Source organism: Alligator sinensis, unplaced genomic scaffold (assembly GCF_000455745.1).
Source record: "Alligator sinensis unplaced genomic scaffold, ASM45574v1 scaffold546_1, whole genome shotgun sequence".
Classification (NCBI taxonomy): domain Eukaryota; kingdom Metazoa; phylum Chordata; order Crocodylia; family Alligatoridae; genus Alligator; species Alligator sinensis.
This window is the reverse complement of record NW_005842061.1, coordinates 2,342,725-2,357,960: the sequence shown is the minus strand read 5'-3', so window position 1 is coordinate 2,357,960 and position 15,236 is coordinate 2,342,725. Positions and strand designations below refer to the sequence as shown.

The following is a 15,236-nucleotide window of genomic DNA, read 5'->3' as shown; positions in this document are numbered from 1 at the left end:
GTAGGGAAATTGGAAATAATTAAACTGTATTTAAAGAATAATAAAGGGTGAGGTCAGCTATCTGCCTATAAAGCAGGTGAAATGTCAAAATGAAACGTGGTTTAGATCAGTGTTTCCCAAACTTTTCTATCCACGGCACACTTACATAAATAAACAAAATTGCTGCACACTGCCCGCGCCCCCTCCCCCTGCCCCCAACAGATAATATGGCTGCTGTTGCCACCCCATGCTGCCGCTGCAAGGCAGAGCGGGGGGGCGGGGTGCACTGGCTGCAGCCATGCCTGTCCTCCCCCCGCAAGAGTGCTATGAACAGAGCATTCATTTATTCATTTATTTGTGTGACTTTTCCAAAATCCCACAGCACACCTGTTTACATATGATGGCACACCAGTGTGCCATGGCACACCGGTTGGGAAACGCTGGTTTAGATAAGCAATTTCTGTACGCTTTATTTAGTTATTTCTTGGAACACTTAGTTTCAGCTTAGTCCTAGAGAGCTTTACAGGTTGGTCAGGAAATAAGTATAGTTGAGCCAGTAAGTAATAAATGATCATAATATGATTGAACATTTTTGAAGTAGGAATAATAACAAAAACTAGCACTATGGTGTGAGATTTTAAAAGGTAGGAATTTGGCTTTGTCATTTTTTTAAACATCAAGACTACGTGAAGGGTAAGGAAATGAGAATGACTTGATTCAGCCTAGAGCTTGCTTAAGCATATTATAATTGTCAAGGAATGCATATATATCCTAAAGAAAACAAAACAAAATCATGTTTATATGGCAAGACTAAAAAAGTTACTTGAGTAAAGCTGATGTCCTTCAGAGAGACGTACTTGTAAGAGCAAAAAAAAAAAGAACATGAACTATTTCAAGTAAAATCCAACATAGATATTAACTATTGAAGGGTTTGTGAAGAACAAATGGCCGCAGATTTAGAAACAAATAACAGGAAATGTTTTGAGTGTATTGGGGTCAGAAAACATCAAGTAGTCATCTGGACTAGTAGGGCATAAAAGGACCAAGCAAAGAAGATGATTCAGATTTATAAGAGAAGTTGCACAATTGTATCTTCATGCCTGCAAAAGGTAGTGAGAATAAAGTGCTTTCGGAGGCTGACATGTTAGAAATTGGAGAGTCTTGAACAAATTGATAAAATTAAGAGCAGCAGGTCTTGAGGTCTGAAGGAATTTAAGGAGTAGCTGAGTTGCAAGGAAAAAAAACAAACCAAAAAACTATCCTCTTATTGAAATGAGTTACTAGCCCAGAAGACTGGAGAACATCAAATGTACTTACCTTGAAAACTACTAGGAATTGCGAACTGTTGATCTTTGCATCCAATCCAGGAAAATGGTTGCCATTTGTTTATTTAAATGGAATTGAAACCATATAGATAAATATATGTGGGGTACTAACCTGCAGAACTTCTGAAATGCAATGTTAAAAAAGCTTTGACAGAAAAAATTCTTAATTCTTTTAAGCAGTTAAGAAGCGAGGGCTGAAGTATTGTTCTTGATTTAGAAACTGCCTAAGAATAAATAATCAAAAATAAACTATGTTAGAGTAGGCAAGATTGTAAGTATATTGCAAACCTTGTAAGGATGATTGATGGGTGCATGCTCTGGCTATTAGCCCATGTTGAAATGAGTGCCAGCACAGCTGTACACTGTTCTTGCTGTGCTAGGTAATTAATGCTAGCATGCACAGGACACATGCTGAAATCACACTTTGATTTGGCTGTTTGGCCATTCCCTTGACATGAAGGGAAATGGGAAACAGAATTGTATAGAAAGGAAGAGTGACCTTGAAACTGAGACCTGGCATTAAGTAGCAAATACCACAATGCTGACCACTAATTTTCTGATATGGTAAATGAGTTGTGAATGTGGATTCATGGTCATTGTAATGTTAGATAATAAGTGAAGCGTATGAGAGGCAAGGGTAGGTGATATCTTTTATTGGACCAACTGCATGGTTAGGAAAGGTTTAGGCAAGCTTTTGGGCACAAGATGTGCTTTCTTAGGTTGGGAGGGGTACCATGTGCCTGAAAGCTTACCTAAATTTCTCCTAACCATGCAGTTGTATCAGTACAAGATATCATTAGCAGAAATCCTTGCCTCTTGTCACCATCTGTAGAAAGTTTGAGTTCTTTTTAGGCTGCTGTCAGGGAGAAGCTTGGTGCTGCTGTTGTAATTCTTTGTAGTCTGCTGATACTTCCTTTGTTAAATTGTTACCTTAAAGCATCAGCTAAGTAAGGCAGAGGTGTCAAAGATAGGGATGGCTCATGGTGCTCCTGAAGAGTCCAGAAATTTTGAAGGGGTGGGGGGAAGGGTTAACAGGGCCACTATTTGCTCTGCTGCCAGAAGTGGGTTTGGCCTACAAAGCTCGTCAGTCTGCATTTTGCCAGGGGGACGAATGCAGTTTTACACCCCTGAGCCAAGACATTCCATTTTCAGTCATTGCTGACACCATGAGATACAAAATAAAACAGTTGAGAAAGCAGTTGATAATGAGTTGGCTTGGCAGAATTCGATTTATATTTTTTTTTACTAATTTTGATGGATAACATCAGTGTTTATTTTTAAGCATTTATTTCTATTTTTTATCTATTTTTAATGTTCAGGATTGTGCAAAATTATGGGTTTGGGGGGCAGGCAATTTTATTAACAACAGTACACTGTTGTTATAGTGCAGCTTAACAGCCCACCATGAGAAATACTACTGTAGGACTGCCACCAGCCAAGCAGCAAAGCTGCTATCGGTCCCAGCTCCACTGGCTCTTAGTTCCTTCATCTCCTTTGTCACTGCCTCTTCCTTTGTTGTCAGTCACCTAGGCTTTCTGGGAGTTGCAGTCCAAACTACAACCAGCATGGTTCTGTAGGACTGGTCCCCTTGTCATTGCATGCTCCATCAGCAATCATTTTTCTCACTTCCCCTTTCTATACATTTTGATTAACAACAATGGAAATATATTTTGAGAGTCTGAGCGTGAGGTGAAATCTATGTTTATCAATGTTGACTGACTTCAAAAATTGAATCCTGCTGAGCCTAATTATGAGGTTTCATCTCTGTGTGAGTCATAATGATGAAAAGTACAGATTCTAAAGTTGTGGATAACTGGTCAAGTTTCTGGTAGAATGGTGGCGCTGTATATTTCTGTTTGATGTTTGTTATAAGTGTTAATTTTGCTGTGATAACTTGGTCTGTGGGTTGAACTTTCATAATCCCTTTGGCAAGGCTAGGAAGTTGAAGTGGAAGAAGGAAACTGCTTACACATGTCCATACTTGTGTATGGACTTCCATTGTTTGAAAAATTTGCATTCAGGCACTGTGTGCTTCAAAAGTATTGTGGCAGGATGAGGAAAATAGACCTGTTTTGTTGCTTTCTCCATATGATCTGTTCTGTTTGGCATAAAGGCCACTTCCATTTTAGACTTTTTATTTACCATTTAGTAATACTCTATCTGCTCAAAATAATTGGACAAGAAAAGTGGAGGGACAACACGTGCCTGCTAGCTTCCTGGGCAACTATTGTTGTGTTAGAGACTACAGTTTTTTTGCACCTCATAGGTGAGCATCATGTGACAAATCATAACATGCCAGATGTTAAAATAGTTCATCCTTGGATAAAAATGGTGGATCAACCACAATAAAATTACTTGTTGAAACAGCAACTTCTTTGTGGCAAGGAAGTATCCCACAATAATTCTAAGGTGTGGCTGATTGGCTGTTATTTGTGAATATCATGTCACAAATTATAACAGCCGTAATGTCAGCCAGGAGACTTTGTTGGCAGGCATCTACTAGAGAACCTGGATTTCAGTAGAGATATATGTATCTTATATTAGAAAGCATCCTCTAACCTAATAACTATCCAGACTGAATGTTTATTTATTTATTTATTTTTTTGAGAGAGCTGTAATGGCTTCCCTGCAAACTGACTTGGGACTATTTTTTGGTGCTTTGTGATATAAAAAGGAGGCCTGAGAGATCTCTCTAATCATAAAAACAAAACCAAACCAGCTCTTAGCCTGAGAAGATGTGGGGGACACTAAATCTGATCTTGGTGGAGATCAGATCTTAGCTGTTCAGTAGCAGTGGGCAAAGTGGAACTTGCGCTAAGAAGCAGAGCTCCCGTGGAGCTGTACTGCTACAGGGGAGGGTAACCATCATGATAGTGTGCGTCTCCATGTACCATCCATTAACTGATTTGAACGTTGTCTTCTCTGTCGGTTTGGGGGGCTTTATCTACTGCAGGCTCTCTTTGCCATTCAGATCGACCCATCTTAAAGATTTATTTTCTCAGAAGTAATTTCACACAAACCTTGTAGAACTTGTAAATTCTGCCTCCTCCCAGCAGGAGGGGGATGCCCCTACCCTGATGTAAATAGCTTTTTTATTTCCTGAAACTTAAACCCCAAAAGCCCCCAAACAAAAATACCTGGAAATGAACTAACTCATTCTCTTTGATTGGACTTTTTACATTGTTACTGTTACAAATATTGATCAAAGAAGAAATAAGTGACTTGAATAAAGCCTCTGATAAAGTCTGCCAAAAGACTATTAGGGAAGTAAGTGGCCATGGTTAAGAGTTGTAAACCATCGTCTGTCAAATCAGGATCTAATACTAATTAATGGAAGTATGAGGAAACTTCCCTCAATTTTTTGACTGTTTACTATGTATTTTCTTGTGCCTTTCCTTTGAACTATTAGAGAAGGGCTAACTGAATTTGATCCAGTATGGTAATTCCTGTGACCTGTATTGACATGTTTGCCATTTCTGGCATGTGCCTTAAGTATCAGTTGCAACCAAATAAATGAAAATACATTTTATTGGACCAACTGAGTAGTTGGGAAAGATGATGGACAAGATTTCAGGCAGGCTATACTCTTCAGATCCAATAAAATGTACCACAAAAAACCCTCTTGCCCCTCATACATTTCCATCATACCTAGAACAACACTCAACCCTATTACAAAAATAATGTTTGAAATTGTTTATCTTACAAGAGCTTAATTCCTTGCATTTGATTATTGAGTTGAATAACATGCTGGAATCTTCTATTTGTTTTTTTTTTAAGCAAAGGTAAATCTGGCATTTTAGCTGAAGCAAGAAATGCTATTTTGTCTGTTACAGGTGAAGTTCTGAACAAATTAAATATGTTTTACAAAAGGAAAGAAATGCAGAGACTGGGAGCAGAGAATGGACTGGATGGTAAGAGAGAGTATATTTCTGGTATGCAGCATTTTTTCTTAAATAGAGGTAACTGGATGCTTCTTGTGAGTGGCATTTCCCCTCTCCTAGTAGAATAACTGACCTATGTGCTGCCATTTTGCTGTTGAATAGCTTGGATTTTGTTTTACTTCTTGGGATTTTGAAAAAAAATGATGTTAATTGAAAAAATGTATATTAGGCTTATTGGTAGCACTTATACTGAAGAAATGTTACTTAACGTCAACTCCTTTAAATCTTTTGTTGAGTATTTTAAATCTAACACTGAGCTTTTCTTCCCCCCATCCCCTCTTTACTCCTGCAGCTCATCTCTTTCACCAGGCATTTGTAAGCTTTAGGAAATACATCTTGGAGTCCCAGTCCTTGAGTGCTGATGTACATATTATTCTAAATGATATATGTTGTGGTGCAGGCAAGTATAAACAGTGCCTTTTTATTTGTATTTGTTATTTAATAAAAAAATATTTATTTTTCTTTTCTTTCTTTGCTCCCTCCTCTGTTTTTTATAATGGGGATAAAAATGGAGCACTTCCATCTGATGTGAGAAGGTGCTCCCTGTCCTTATATTCTCCAAAATGGGAGGAGTGAGAAGAGGGAGCTGGTCATTTAGTACCAATTAGCACCTATTGTTATTTGGGCCACCTTGTTGGTGTGTTATCCTGTATGGTGTCCCTTTCACCAAGTTTGTCCCAAGTGTCTATCTTCAGGTATATAGGCACTGGTTAAATTTTTTGAGGAAAAAAGCTGATGACAGTGGTGGTCAACTCTGTCTCATCCATTATGATGTGCAACTCCTTTGGTGGTCTTTAGGGATGGTTTCTGAGCATTCTGCTGTACTGTTGGGTTTAAAAGCTTGTGTGTGTGCTGCTCTTCCTCTTGTATTACTTTGCTTTTGTCAGTGCAAAAGTTAGAGAAGGTATACTCACTTCATTTACTGCTTTGCTCATGATGATTAATATAAAATGTCTGTGCTCATGAAGAGGAAATGTTAGTTGATGGCTGTAGAAATTTCATAGGAGCACAAATAGATTTTTTTTCTTTATTTTAAAAAGCATATTCTGCAGAAGCAGGTGATATTGCTTCATTAAGTGGTGATATTGTTCAAGTGTTAAATATGACAGTGGCTCTTTGCATTTGAAATATATTCTAAAGCTGCTGGCATACGTTATACTTAAATGATTAACCATTTAATTATGTCTTAAATTGTTCCCCAGCCATAGGTTAATACAATTAATGTTGTGATGAAACAAGGAATAAGCCACAAAGTGTTTACATAAAAAAAATGGGTAATAACTTTTGTGGCTGGTTTCTAGTATGCCATTAAGTGAACACGTGGCCAGGCTGGGCCCATGCCTGGGAGTCCTATCAGCTGATCAGGATGTGCCCCCATGGTTGGAGTACACTTGATGGGCCTCCTAGCCACAGGAGTTTGTTATTTGCTGGTGCAGGAGGAGCCCAAAATCATGATCCGAGGCTCCCCCTGCAACATCAAAAAGACATGATGGGATCTGATACTCAGTTCTACAGCCATGCCTTCTGCTATGCGTGTGTGGCATGGCAGCAAGCAGGATTGTGGGGATCATGCATCAGATCCCATCATGTCTTGCATGTCAGCCAGGTTGCTGGTTATAGCAGGTCAAATTATGAATCTAACTTATTTTCTAGCATTATTTTTAAATGTCTCATTATACTCAGTGGTAACTAATATCTTTGAAGAACTCCTCAAGGAACTAATTTTACTCTAACATGCTTCTATACAACTTTTAGAAGGTAATGTTAATGTGCAAAGTTGTGGGACTTTTTTTAAATTTTTTTTTTTGCTGATGAGAGAGAGAAGTTTCTTGGGCCCAGATTAAGTTTTGAGGATGAGAGGGGAAGGTGTCAGAGTTCTGACCTAGAACACAAAATGTCTGCATTTAAGTTTCTGCTCTGCCTGATGCAGAGCAATGAGTTGAACCTGGGTCTTCTCCATCACAAGTAAATGCTATCATCAACAGACTGCTCTTGATTGAAGGTCTCAGTTTCTCTAGCTAGTACTGTTCTAATTTTCTTTCTCTGAATTAATATTAATGTAAGAGACTGACTTTTTAGCTCAGTGTTTGGGGTACTCCCCTGGCATATTGGAAGTTTGGGGACCTAAGCCTGGTTTTCCTGGATAAGTGACCTGACCACAAGGCTATGTGCTATTCTTAGCATTTGGAAGGGGGGGATTTCTTGCTTTCATAATTACCCTTTAAAAAAAAAAAAGGATGTGGATTTGTTCCAGTGTAGGCAGGTGATTTAAGGATTAAAAAAAAAAAAAAAAGTTTTGCAGGGCAGAGAGAGCATTTCATACCAAATGCCTTTAAAAATCTGTCAGGTATCTAAAATGAAGACTTGAGTTACCAAAGTGGTTATATTGATGGATTTTTTTTAACATTATATTGTGTCTGCCTTATAGGTTTAAGTCCATGTTGTAATGTTACTTTGTCTTTTCCCAGCTGTGAGATGGAAAAATAATATTGGCCTCTTTGTAGAGTGCTTTGAAATGTATGGATGAAAAACACAATGCACGAGTTGGATAGTATTATTAATCTCTGTTCAATTAACCTATCTTTGGATGAGCAAGTGTGCAGATTCTTAACAGTGTTTGTCTTTCAGGTCATGTGGATGACCTCTTTCCATTTTTCTTGAACCATGCTAAACAGATCTTTCCTATGTTGGACTGTATGGATGATCTGCGCAAAATCAGTGACTTAAGATGGCCACCTAACTGGTTAGTGCTTTTTATATGTTGCAGAATTTCATATTGCTTCTATTAGTACCTGCAGTCTCCTTGCAGAAGACTCTTAGGAAGTTCACGTTTTCTAAGGAGGATGTGCTTAGTGCTGTGGTTAGTTATGAACACAAATACTGGGGCTAAGATTGTCAGTACCAGTACAAATTGGAGATAATATATGGCTAAGAGGTCACCAGGTTTTTGATTAATTGGTTTTGGTTTAGTTAATATCCAACTCTAAGGTAGATACTAATCTCATATCTGTGGTTATCCAGTCTTTGATAGTTAATGACTTTGGAAAAATGGGCAGAAGCTTGAAATCAAGAGTGATGGTGACATTTCTTAGAGAGTCCAGTGTGTGCAAGAACCATCTTCTGGGGAATGGCTATTTTTGTAGAAGTTTTGAACCTTTTGTTCATAAAATAATTTTTCTACCCTGGCTCTTGGGCAGCTTTCACAGTTTCCTTGTGCCGGAAATTTGACTTCCTTGGTGTGATGTCTGTTGCTATTCAGCACCGTGCCAGTGGTTTAAGAAGAAAATAAAAATGACTTCACCTGTGAAACTACTGCCACATCACCCTTTCCTTCTGTCTTTCCCTCTCAAGTGATATATATATTTTTAAATGGAAATTGCGTCTTCACAGACCCATCTTATTCAGTAAATAGTACCTCAGGACCTAAAAAGTAAACAAGAAAAGATGCAGTAGTAAGACAATAAAGGAATTATTTCTTGAGTATTAAGTGTGCATATTTTTATTTCGGTTTTCTCTTTAATTGTAAAATGATCAAGTGTGATACTAGTACTTGACAGATTGTTAAAACCTCTTTATATTTGTTCAGTATTAAAGGGTAGGAGGATATATCAATGTTAATAATTGGCATTTTAAAATGAGTTGATTGACAGTTTGGGTGAAAGATCAAATTAAATTTGTTGTTTATTAAACTATATATGTTTTGTATTTTAGGTATCCAGAAGCCAGGGCTATTCAAAGAAAGATAGTCTTCCATGCTGGCCCTACAAATAGTGGAAAAACATACCATGCTATCCAACAATATTTGTCAGCAAAATCAGGAATATATTGTGGTCCATTAAAACTGCTGGCCCATGAGATCTTCCGAAAGTGTAATGATGCTGTCAGTATGTTTAATAATATTTATGTGCATTTGTGGGACTGTCATGGTACTATGCAAACCATTTTATTTTAATAACTTTAATAATTTTAGAAAAAACTTTGGAAGAGTGTGTGACAGTGTAGTTTCTATTATGATGCTATTAGTTTGTGTTTATACCAGTGATGCACTTTCAGCATAGAAGGTATAGAATGGAACAGTATAGTGTCAAAGCATTGTTTCATTGCATTCATCCATGTAATGTAGTCTATTGCCCATTATTCCCACTTTGTAGTAGCTCAGGCCCTTGCTGATTTGTTTTTCGTGTAGCGACCCTGGTTGCCTGTGTGATCTTGTGTTAAGTAAGTCAAACCATGGGCTGTGACTTGAGGACAGTGTTAGGGTTCTTTTTGACATGCCCAGTCAGTGTTTGTCTCAACTTAATTCAGGTTCAGTTAAATAAAATAGAAATTGTCATTGGCAACCTACAAAAGCTTATTTAAAATAAGTTACCTTCGTTGGTCATCATTATTTAAAGCAGTCCGAGTATTAACTGAAGACGTGCTTTAGCTAGAAAATGATACGTAATAGTAAACCATGTCTTGACTCGTACTTACTTGGGCTTGACAGAAGGCAGGAAGAAGATGGAATATCCTCAGGTGCTTCTTAGATGCAGTTACAGGGAAGTATTTCTGTTAAAGATGATCTTCCAGACAGGACAATGATTTTTAGTTAGTGGCAACTTTTTTTCTTATACAGTATTAAGTTACTTTCTTTTCTGTTCAAATGCCCATGCTTCAGTGACTTTCTCTCTTCTTGTCTTAATTTTTACATGAATGTCAGTTGACATTCACTAAATTATCCCAAATTCTAGAAAATAAGATTTAAAAGGTAGTATCTTGATGTTACTTTGGATTCCTTGTGCAGGAATCTCATTTGATTTCATTAGTACTGTTGATTTGCCTCTAACATCTTTCACAGATTTTTTTTTTTTTTGCTAGCTTGTTTGCAGCTGCCTAATATTACAGCTGTTACAAAGCATTAATGTAAAATACTTCATATGTTTCTATATCAGCTAAAGGTTGCTATATCAGCTACTTACGAATTTTCAGTATTAATTATCTCAGTACAGCATTCTGATTACTCAGTGATTCTTTAACAATGGCACGCTTGTAATCATGCTGCTGGTTTCTAACATGTTAGATCTCTTAGGAAGTTCTAGCCCCAAGGATCCAACATCTCCTTTTAAATAAGTAATGAGAAACAGTATGATGTGTGGATATGTGTTTCTTGTTAGTGTATTTGTGGAACTAAAAATTTACTTTAGTCAAAAGTTCATGGCCACTGCGGGGTTTGCATCAGGGATGCTCAATAGGCCTGTGCAAATAGGGAAGCAGTCGATTTGTATTTGGATCTGGCTGATTCGGAGGACAGTGACTCAGTTCGGATCACTGTCCTGAATTGATTTGGCGCTGATTCAGAGAGATTCGGTGATTGGATTGGCCGGGGAGAGGCAGGCACAGTTGGGTGGCTTCAGGTTCTCCCCCAGCTCCTTTGACTGTGCCTGCCTCTCCCTGGGTGGGGGGAGCCACCGGAGAAGCCCCCATGGCTTCCCTACCTGGCCCCATCCCCAGCCTCCTGGCACTTAAAGTCCTCACTCACTGGCTGCAGGAATGGTGATTGGGGCCTCTGGGCATTCATGGCAAAGCCACCCCATGGAACAGTGGGGGGGCAGGAGGCAGCAGGGCAGAACCCCCGCTCCCAGTGCTGCCGCGCCTGCATCCTGTACCCCCTGCCCCCCTCCCCAATTTAATGTCCCTCCTGCTCTGGCTGAGCAGCTTGTCCCCAGCCCCACGCCCCTTCCCTCTCCCAACCCTGACAGACTTACCAGCTGGAGGCAGCTGTCAGCTGCCTGTTTACTCTACGGCTGAATCTCCGAATCGGCCAGATCTTTTCTGAAGCTTTTCTGAATCGATTCGAATGTTTGAAATTGAGTTGGAGCTTTTACTTAGTCTCCCGTTTCGATTCGGATTTGGAGATTTAGTCCCTGAATTGGGCCGAATCTCCTCCGAATTGAATCGGCTATCGAAGCTTCACACAGCCCTAGTGCTCAACCCCTGGCACAGGCCAGATCTGACCACCAGCACAATGTAATTCAGCCTGCGGGGCTCCCCACGTATCTGGAGGGAAGCCCTACATGCTGTGTTCCTGTGCTCTAGTTCAAGCTGTCAGGGCAGTGCAGGGCCCAATGCTAGCACGTGGCCTGATCTGGCCTGTGAACTATCCCTGCGCCATTTATCAGGCCTGTGGGTCCAAAAATGTTAGTGTCATTGGTATATATTATTACTGATGTTAAAACATATCTCATTCTGGGATTGGTGTAAGAAAACAAAGATGTAATGATACTTTTCAGGAATGGTGATCCAGGAGAAAAAGAGATAATCTTATTCCATAAATAAGCAATATTTCTTTGAATTTTTTCTTCAGTATAGAACTTAATTACTTACAAAATGTAAGTCAGAGCAGCCTAATATAAGGAATACTTGTATTTGGATAACTTCTGTTGTACAATATGTCCAAAACCATTTAATTAAGATCAGTACCTTTTTAAAAATAAAGGAAAAAACAAGAAGCGAAGAAAACAAATGACTTTTTATAAGTGCAGGACCATAGGGATTGCAATAATATTTGATCCAATGTAACAGTGTTTGCATTTCCCTTGTCCTTTCACACCTCCTGTAATTGACCAATACAGTACAGTACAACATAACGTCCCCTGCCCCAACTGCTCATACTCTATAACAGGGCTGGGCAATTATTTCAGCTGATGGGCCACTTAACGAGTTTTGGTGAGCTGTCGAGGGCTCCATATGTAAAATCTTTAAGAAGATATCATTTTAACAAATTATAGATTAAAAAAAATAATAAAAATGAAACATCTACTGTAATGTATTTTAATTTTATTTCAAGAAATAATTTTTGTCCCGACTTAAGTTTTTTTTGAGTAATGTCTATAGAGGTGATTTGCATAATAGCTCAAAATAATCTTATTCTTCTATGTTGTATGTGTGGTGGGGGCTGCCTGTGTACTAGGTCCTGGGAGCTGGCTGTAGGTTCGGAGTGGGGGAACTGGGGGCACGTGCAGCAGAGCACACCTGGGTAGTGCAGTGCAGGGTCTTCCTATCTGCCTTCCCTCCACTCCTCATATGTCCTATGGCTGCCCCTGTGGTACCCCTCTGTGATCCCACCCACGCCTGCCCCATGCCCACCATTGGCACTGTCCCAGCCAGTGTGCACAGCTTCCCAGCAGGGCTGTTTTCCACCTGCAGGTGGCTGCTCATTGTGCTAGGTGGCTGAGTGGGTGAAAGGTGGCTGGGAGCTGGATCCCTGTGTGCTGGGGCAGGAGCTGCCCATCTGCAACTTCCTCCCTGCCTGGCTCAACATTGTTCTTATTTTACACTGTGTATTTAAACATTTTTACTGTGTATTTAAAAATGTAACATACTTGGGCTTATTTCACAACCTTTCTTGTTTGGGATTATGTTACTTTTTTTAGGAAAGGAGTTTAACATTGACTCCCTTAATTTTCATAGAATGTGCCATGTGATTTAGTCACAGGAGAAGAACGTGTATGTGTTGATCCAGAAGGCAAACAAGCTGCCCACGTTGCTTGCACTATTGAGATGTGCAGTGTTAACATACCTTGTAGGTATTAATTTTTTTCATATACAGTACATAGCAATCTTTAATGTAGCAGTGCTTAAACCTCTAGGGAAAATTTAACTTCAGCAACTCGTTATCATCATGCATATTCTGTATTTATTAATTTTAACTTGGTGATTTCTTAACTATCTTTAATACTGTTTTATGAATGTTGAATGAGGAGCAGGTCATCTTAGTACTATCTTGGAATGTAGTGTGGATGAATGAAGAAGGATGGAGCACTGCTGGGGCTGGATGTTCCTTCAGATGTAGTGTTGCTATCTAGGTGCCTTCCTCTAGTGAATCATCATAATTTGATCGTTCTTTTTTTAAGGTGAAGTGGCTGTCATTGATGAAATTCAGATGATCAGAGATCCAGCTAGAGGATGGGCCTGGACCCGAGCACTTTTAGGTATGCCTGTCAGTGTTGAAAGTATGCCATTATTGCCATAAACTACCTAAAAGTATGTGGATTGCCGTATAAACATATGGTGCAACGTATATATTGTAGCACTGATTTTTCACAAATTTAATTTATAGAAAGGGCTCTTTACAGAAAGTTGCTTATCTAATGTCATTCATCACATTTACTTTTGTTTCTGTAAATATTACCTGAATTATAATTTTAAATGCATTTTATTACAATGTTAACACTATCTGCCTCCATTTACTTACCTGTTTAATTAGTAGAAAGCATCACTTTCATATATTTATAACACTTTTGCATAAAAAATGTTACATAATTATTTTAAATATTATGACTTTAGATGATTCTTCAGAATTTTAAGTTTTTAAACGTTGATAATTGCATGCAGCATTTCTATAATCAAACATTAAATGACTGACTTGTAGAAATTGGATTTTGTCAGCAAATTTATTTCTTGCAGGAAAATTATTTTTTAGATGAATTTTCTAATTTTTTCAACATTAAACTTTGATTTTTTTTTTTCAAAATCTGAAATATCACATTTCAGAATGTGGTCTTCCCACCTTTCCTTTCCACTTTGACTCTTCAAAATATCACCTCCTTTAAAAGTTCGAATGGATGAGAAAGGGATTTGGTGGTAGGGGTCTGCTACAGACCCCCACATCAAGGGGAAGAAATAGATACGGGGCTCCTGAGGCAACTCTCGGAGACCATAAAAGCTAGAGAGGCGGTAGTCATGGGGGACCTAAACTACCCGGACATCTGCTGGGAGTCACAGACAGCAAAGTCCCACCGCTCACGCAGGTTTTTAACCTGTGTACAGGACCTCCACCTGACACAGGAGGTACACGGTCCCACTAGGGGGAATGCCATACTGGATCTGGTATTGGCAATGGGGGATGACATGGTAGGGGACCTACAGATCGGTAGCCATCTGGGGGACAGTGATCACCTAATAATAGAATTCACCATAAGACGTCGAGTGGGTAAGGTAACTAGTAGGGTGAGAGTGCTAGACTTTAGGAAAGCTGATCTCAATGAACTCAGGCCATTAGTCAAGGACGCACTGCAAAGTAGGAGTTTTGAAGTGATGGGAGCCCAAGAAGGGTGGCTGTGCCTTAAGGAAACGATCCTTCGGGCACAAAGCAAGACGATCCCCGTGCGAGGTAAAAGAGGGAAAGGGGCCAGGAGGCTTCCCTGGCTGACCAGAGAAATCCAGGGCAGCCTAAGGGCCAAAAGGGGAGCACATAAAAAGTGGAAACAGGGAGAGATCACCAAAGACAAATATACCTCCTCTGCTCGTGCTTGTAGGGAGGCAGTTAGACGGGCCAAAGCTACCATGGAGCTGAGGATAGCAACCCAAGTAAAAGACAACAAGAAATTGTTTTTTAGATATATAGGGAGTAAAAGGAAGGCCCAGGGAGGAATAGGACCCCTACTAAATGGGCAGAAACAATTGGTGACGGACAGAGGGGACAAGGCTGAACTCCTCAACGAGTTCTTTGCCTCAGTGTGCCTAAGCAAAGGGCACGACAAGTCTCTCACTGGGGTTGTAGAGAGGCAGCAGCAAGGCGCCAGACTACCATACGTAGACCCTGAGATGGTGCAGAGTCATTTCGAAGAACTGGATGCCTTTAAGTCGGCAGGCCCGGATGAGCTCCATCCAAGGGTGCTGAAGGCACTGGCCGACATCATTGCAGAGCCACTGGCGGGAATATTTGAAAGCTCGTGGCGCACGGGCCAAGTCCTGGAGGACTGGAAAAGGGCCAACGTGGTCCCCATTTTCAAAAAGGGGAGGAAGGAAGACCCGGGCAACTATAGGCCAGTCAGTCTCACCTCCATCCTTGGCAAAGTCTTGGAAAAAATTATCAAGGCTCACATTTGTGAGAGCCCGGCAGGACAAATTATGCTGAGGGGAAACCAGCACAGGTTCGTAGCAGGCAGATCGTGCCAGACTAATCTAGTCTCTTTTTATGACCAGGTTACAAAACGCCTGGACACAGGAG

At 39.8% G+C, this 15,236-nt stretch overlaps 1 protein-coding gene across 1 annotated transcript in view; it reads left to right on the top strand.

The window, feature by feature from the left end:
* Positions 1 to 15,236, top strand: part of SUPV3L1 (Suv3 like RNA helicase) — a 32,348-nt gene that overhangs the window by 7,193 nt on the left and 9,919 nt on the right. Inside the window, exons 2-7 of the mRNA XM_025203561.1 lie at positions 5,138 to 5,236; positions 5,538 to 5,645; positions 7,874 to 7,988; positions 8,957 to 9,125; positions 12,695 to 12,806; positions 13,138 to 13,215. Of these exons, the coding sequence (XP_025059346.1) occupies positions 5,161 to 5,236; positions 5,538 to 5,645; positions 7,874 to 7,988; positions 8,957 to 9,125; positions 12,695 to 12,806; positions 13,138 to 13,215 (658 nt within the window). The 5' untranslated portion in view covers positions 5,138 to 5,160. The remainder of the gene's footprint in view (positions 1 to 5,137; positions 5,237 to 5,537; positions 5,646 to 7,873; positions 7,989 to 8,956; positions 9,126 to 12,694; positions 12,807 to 13,137; positions 13,216 to 15,236) is intronic.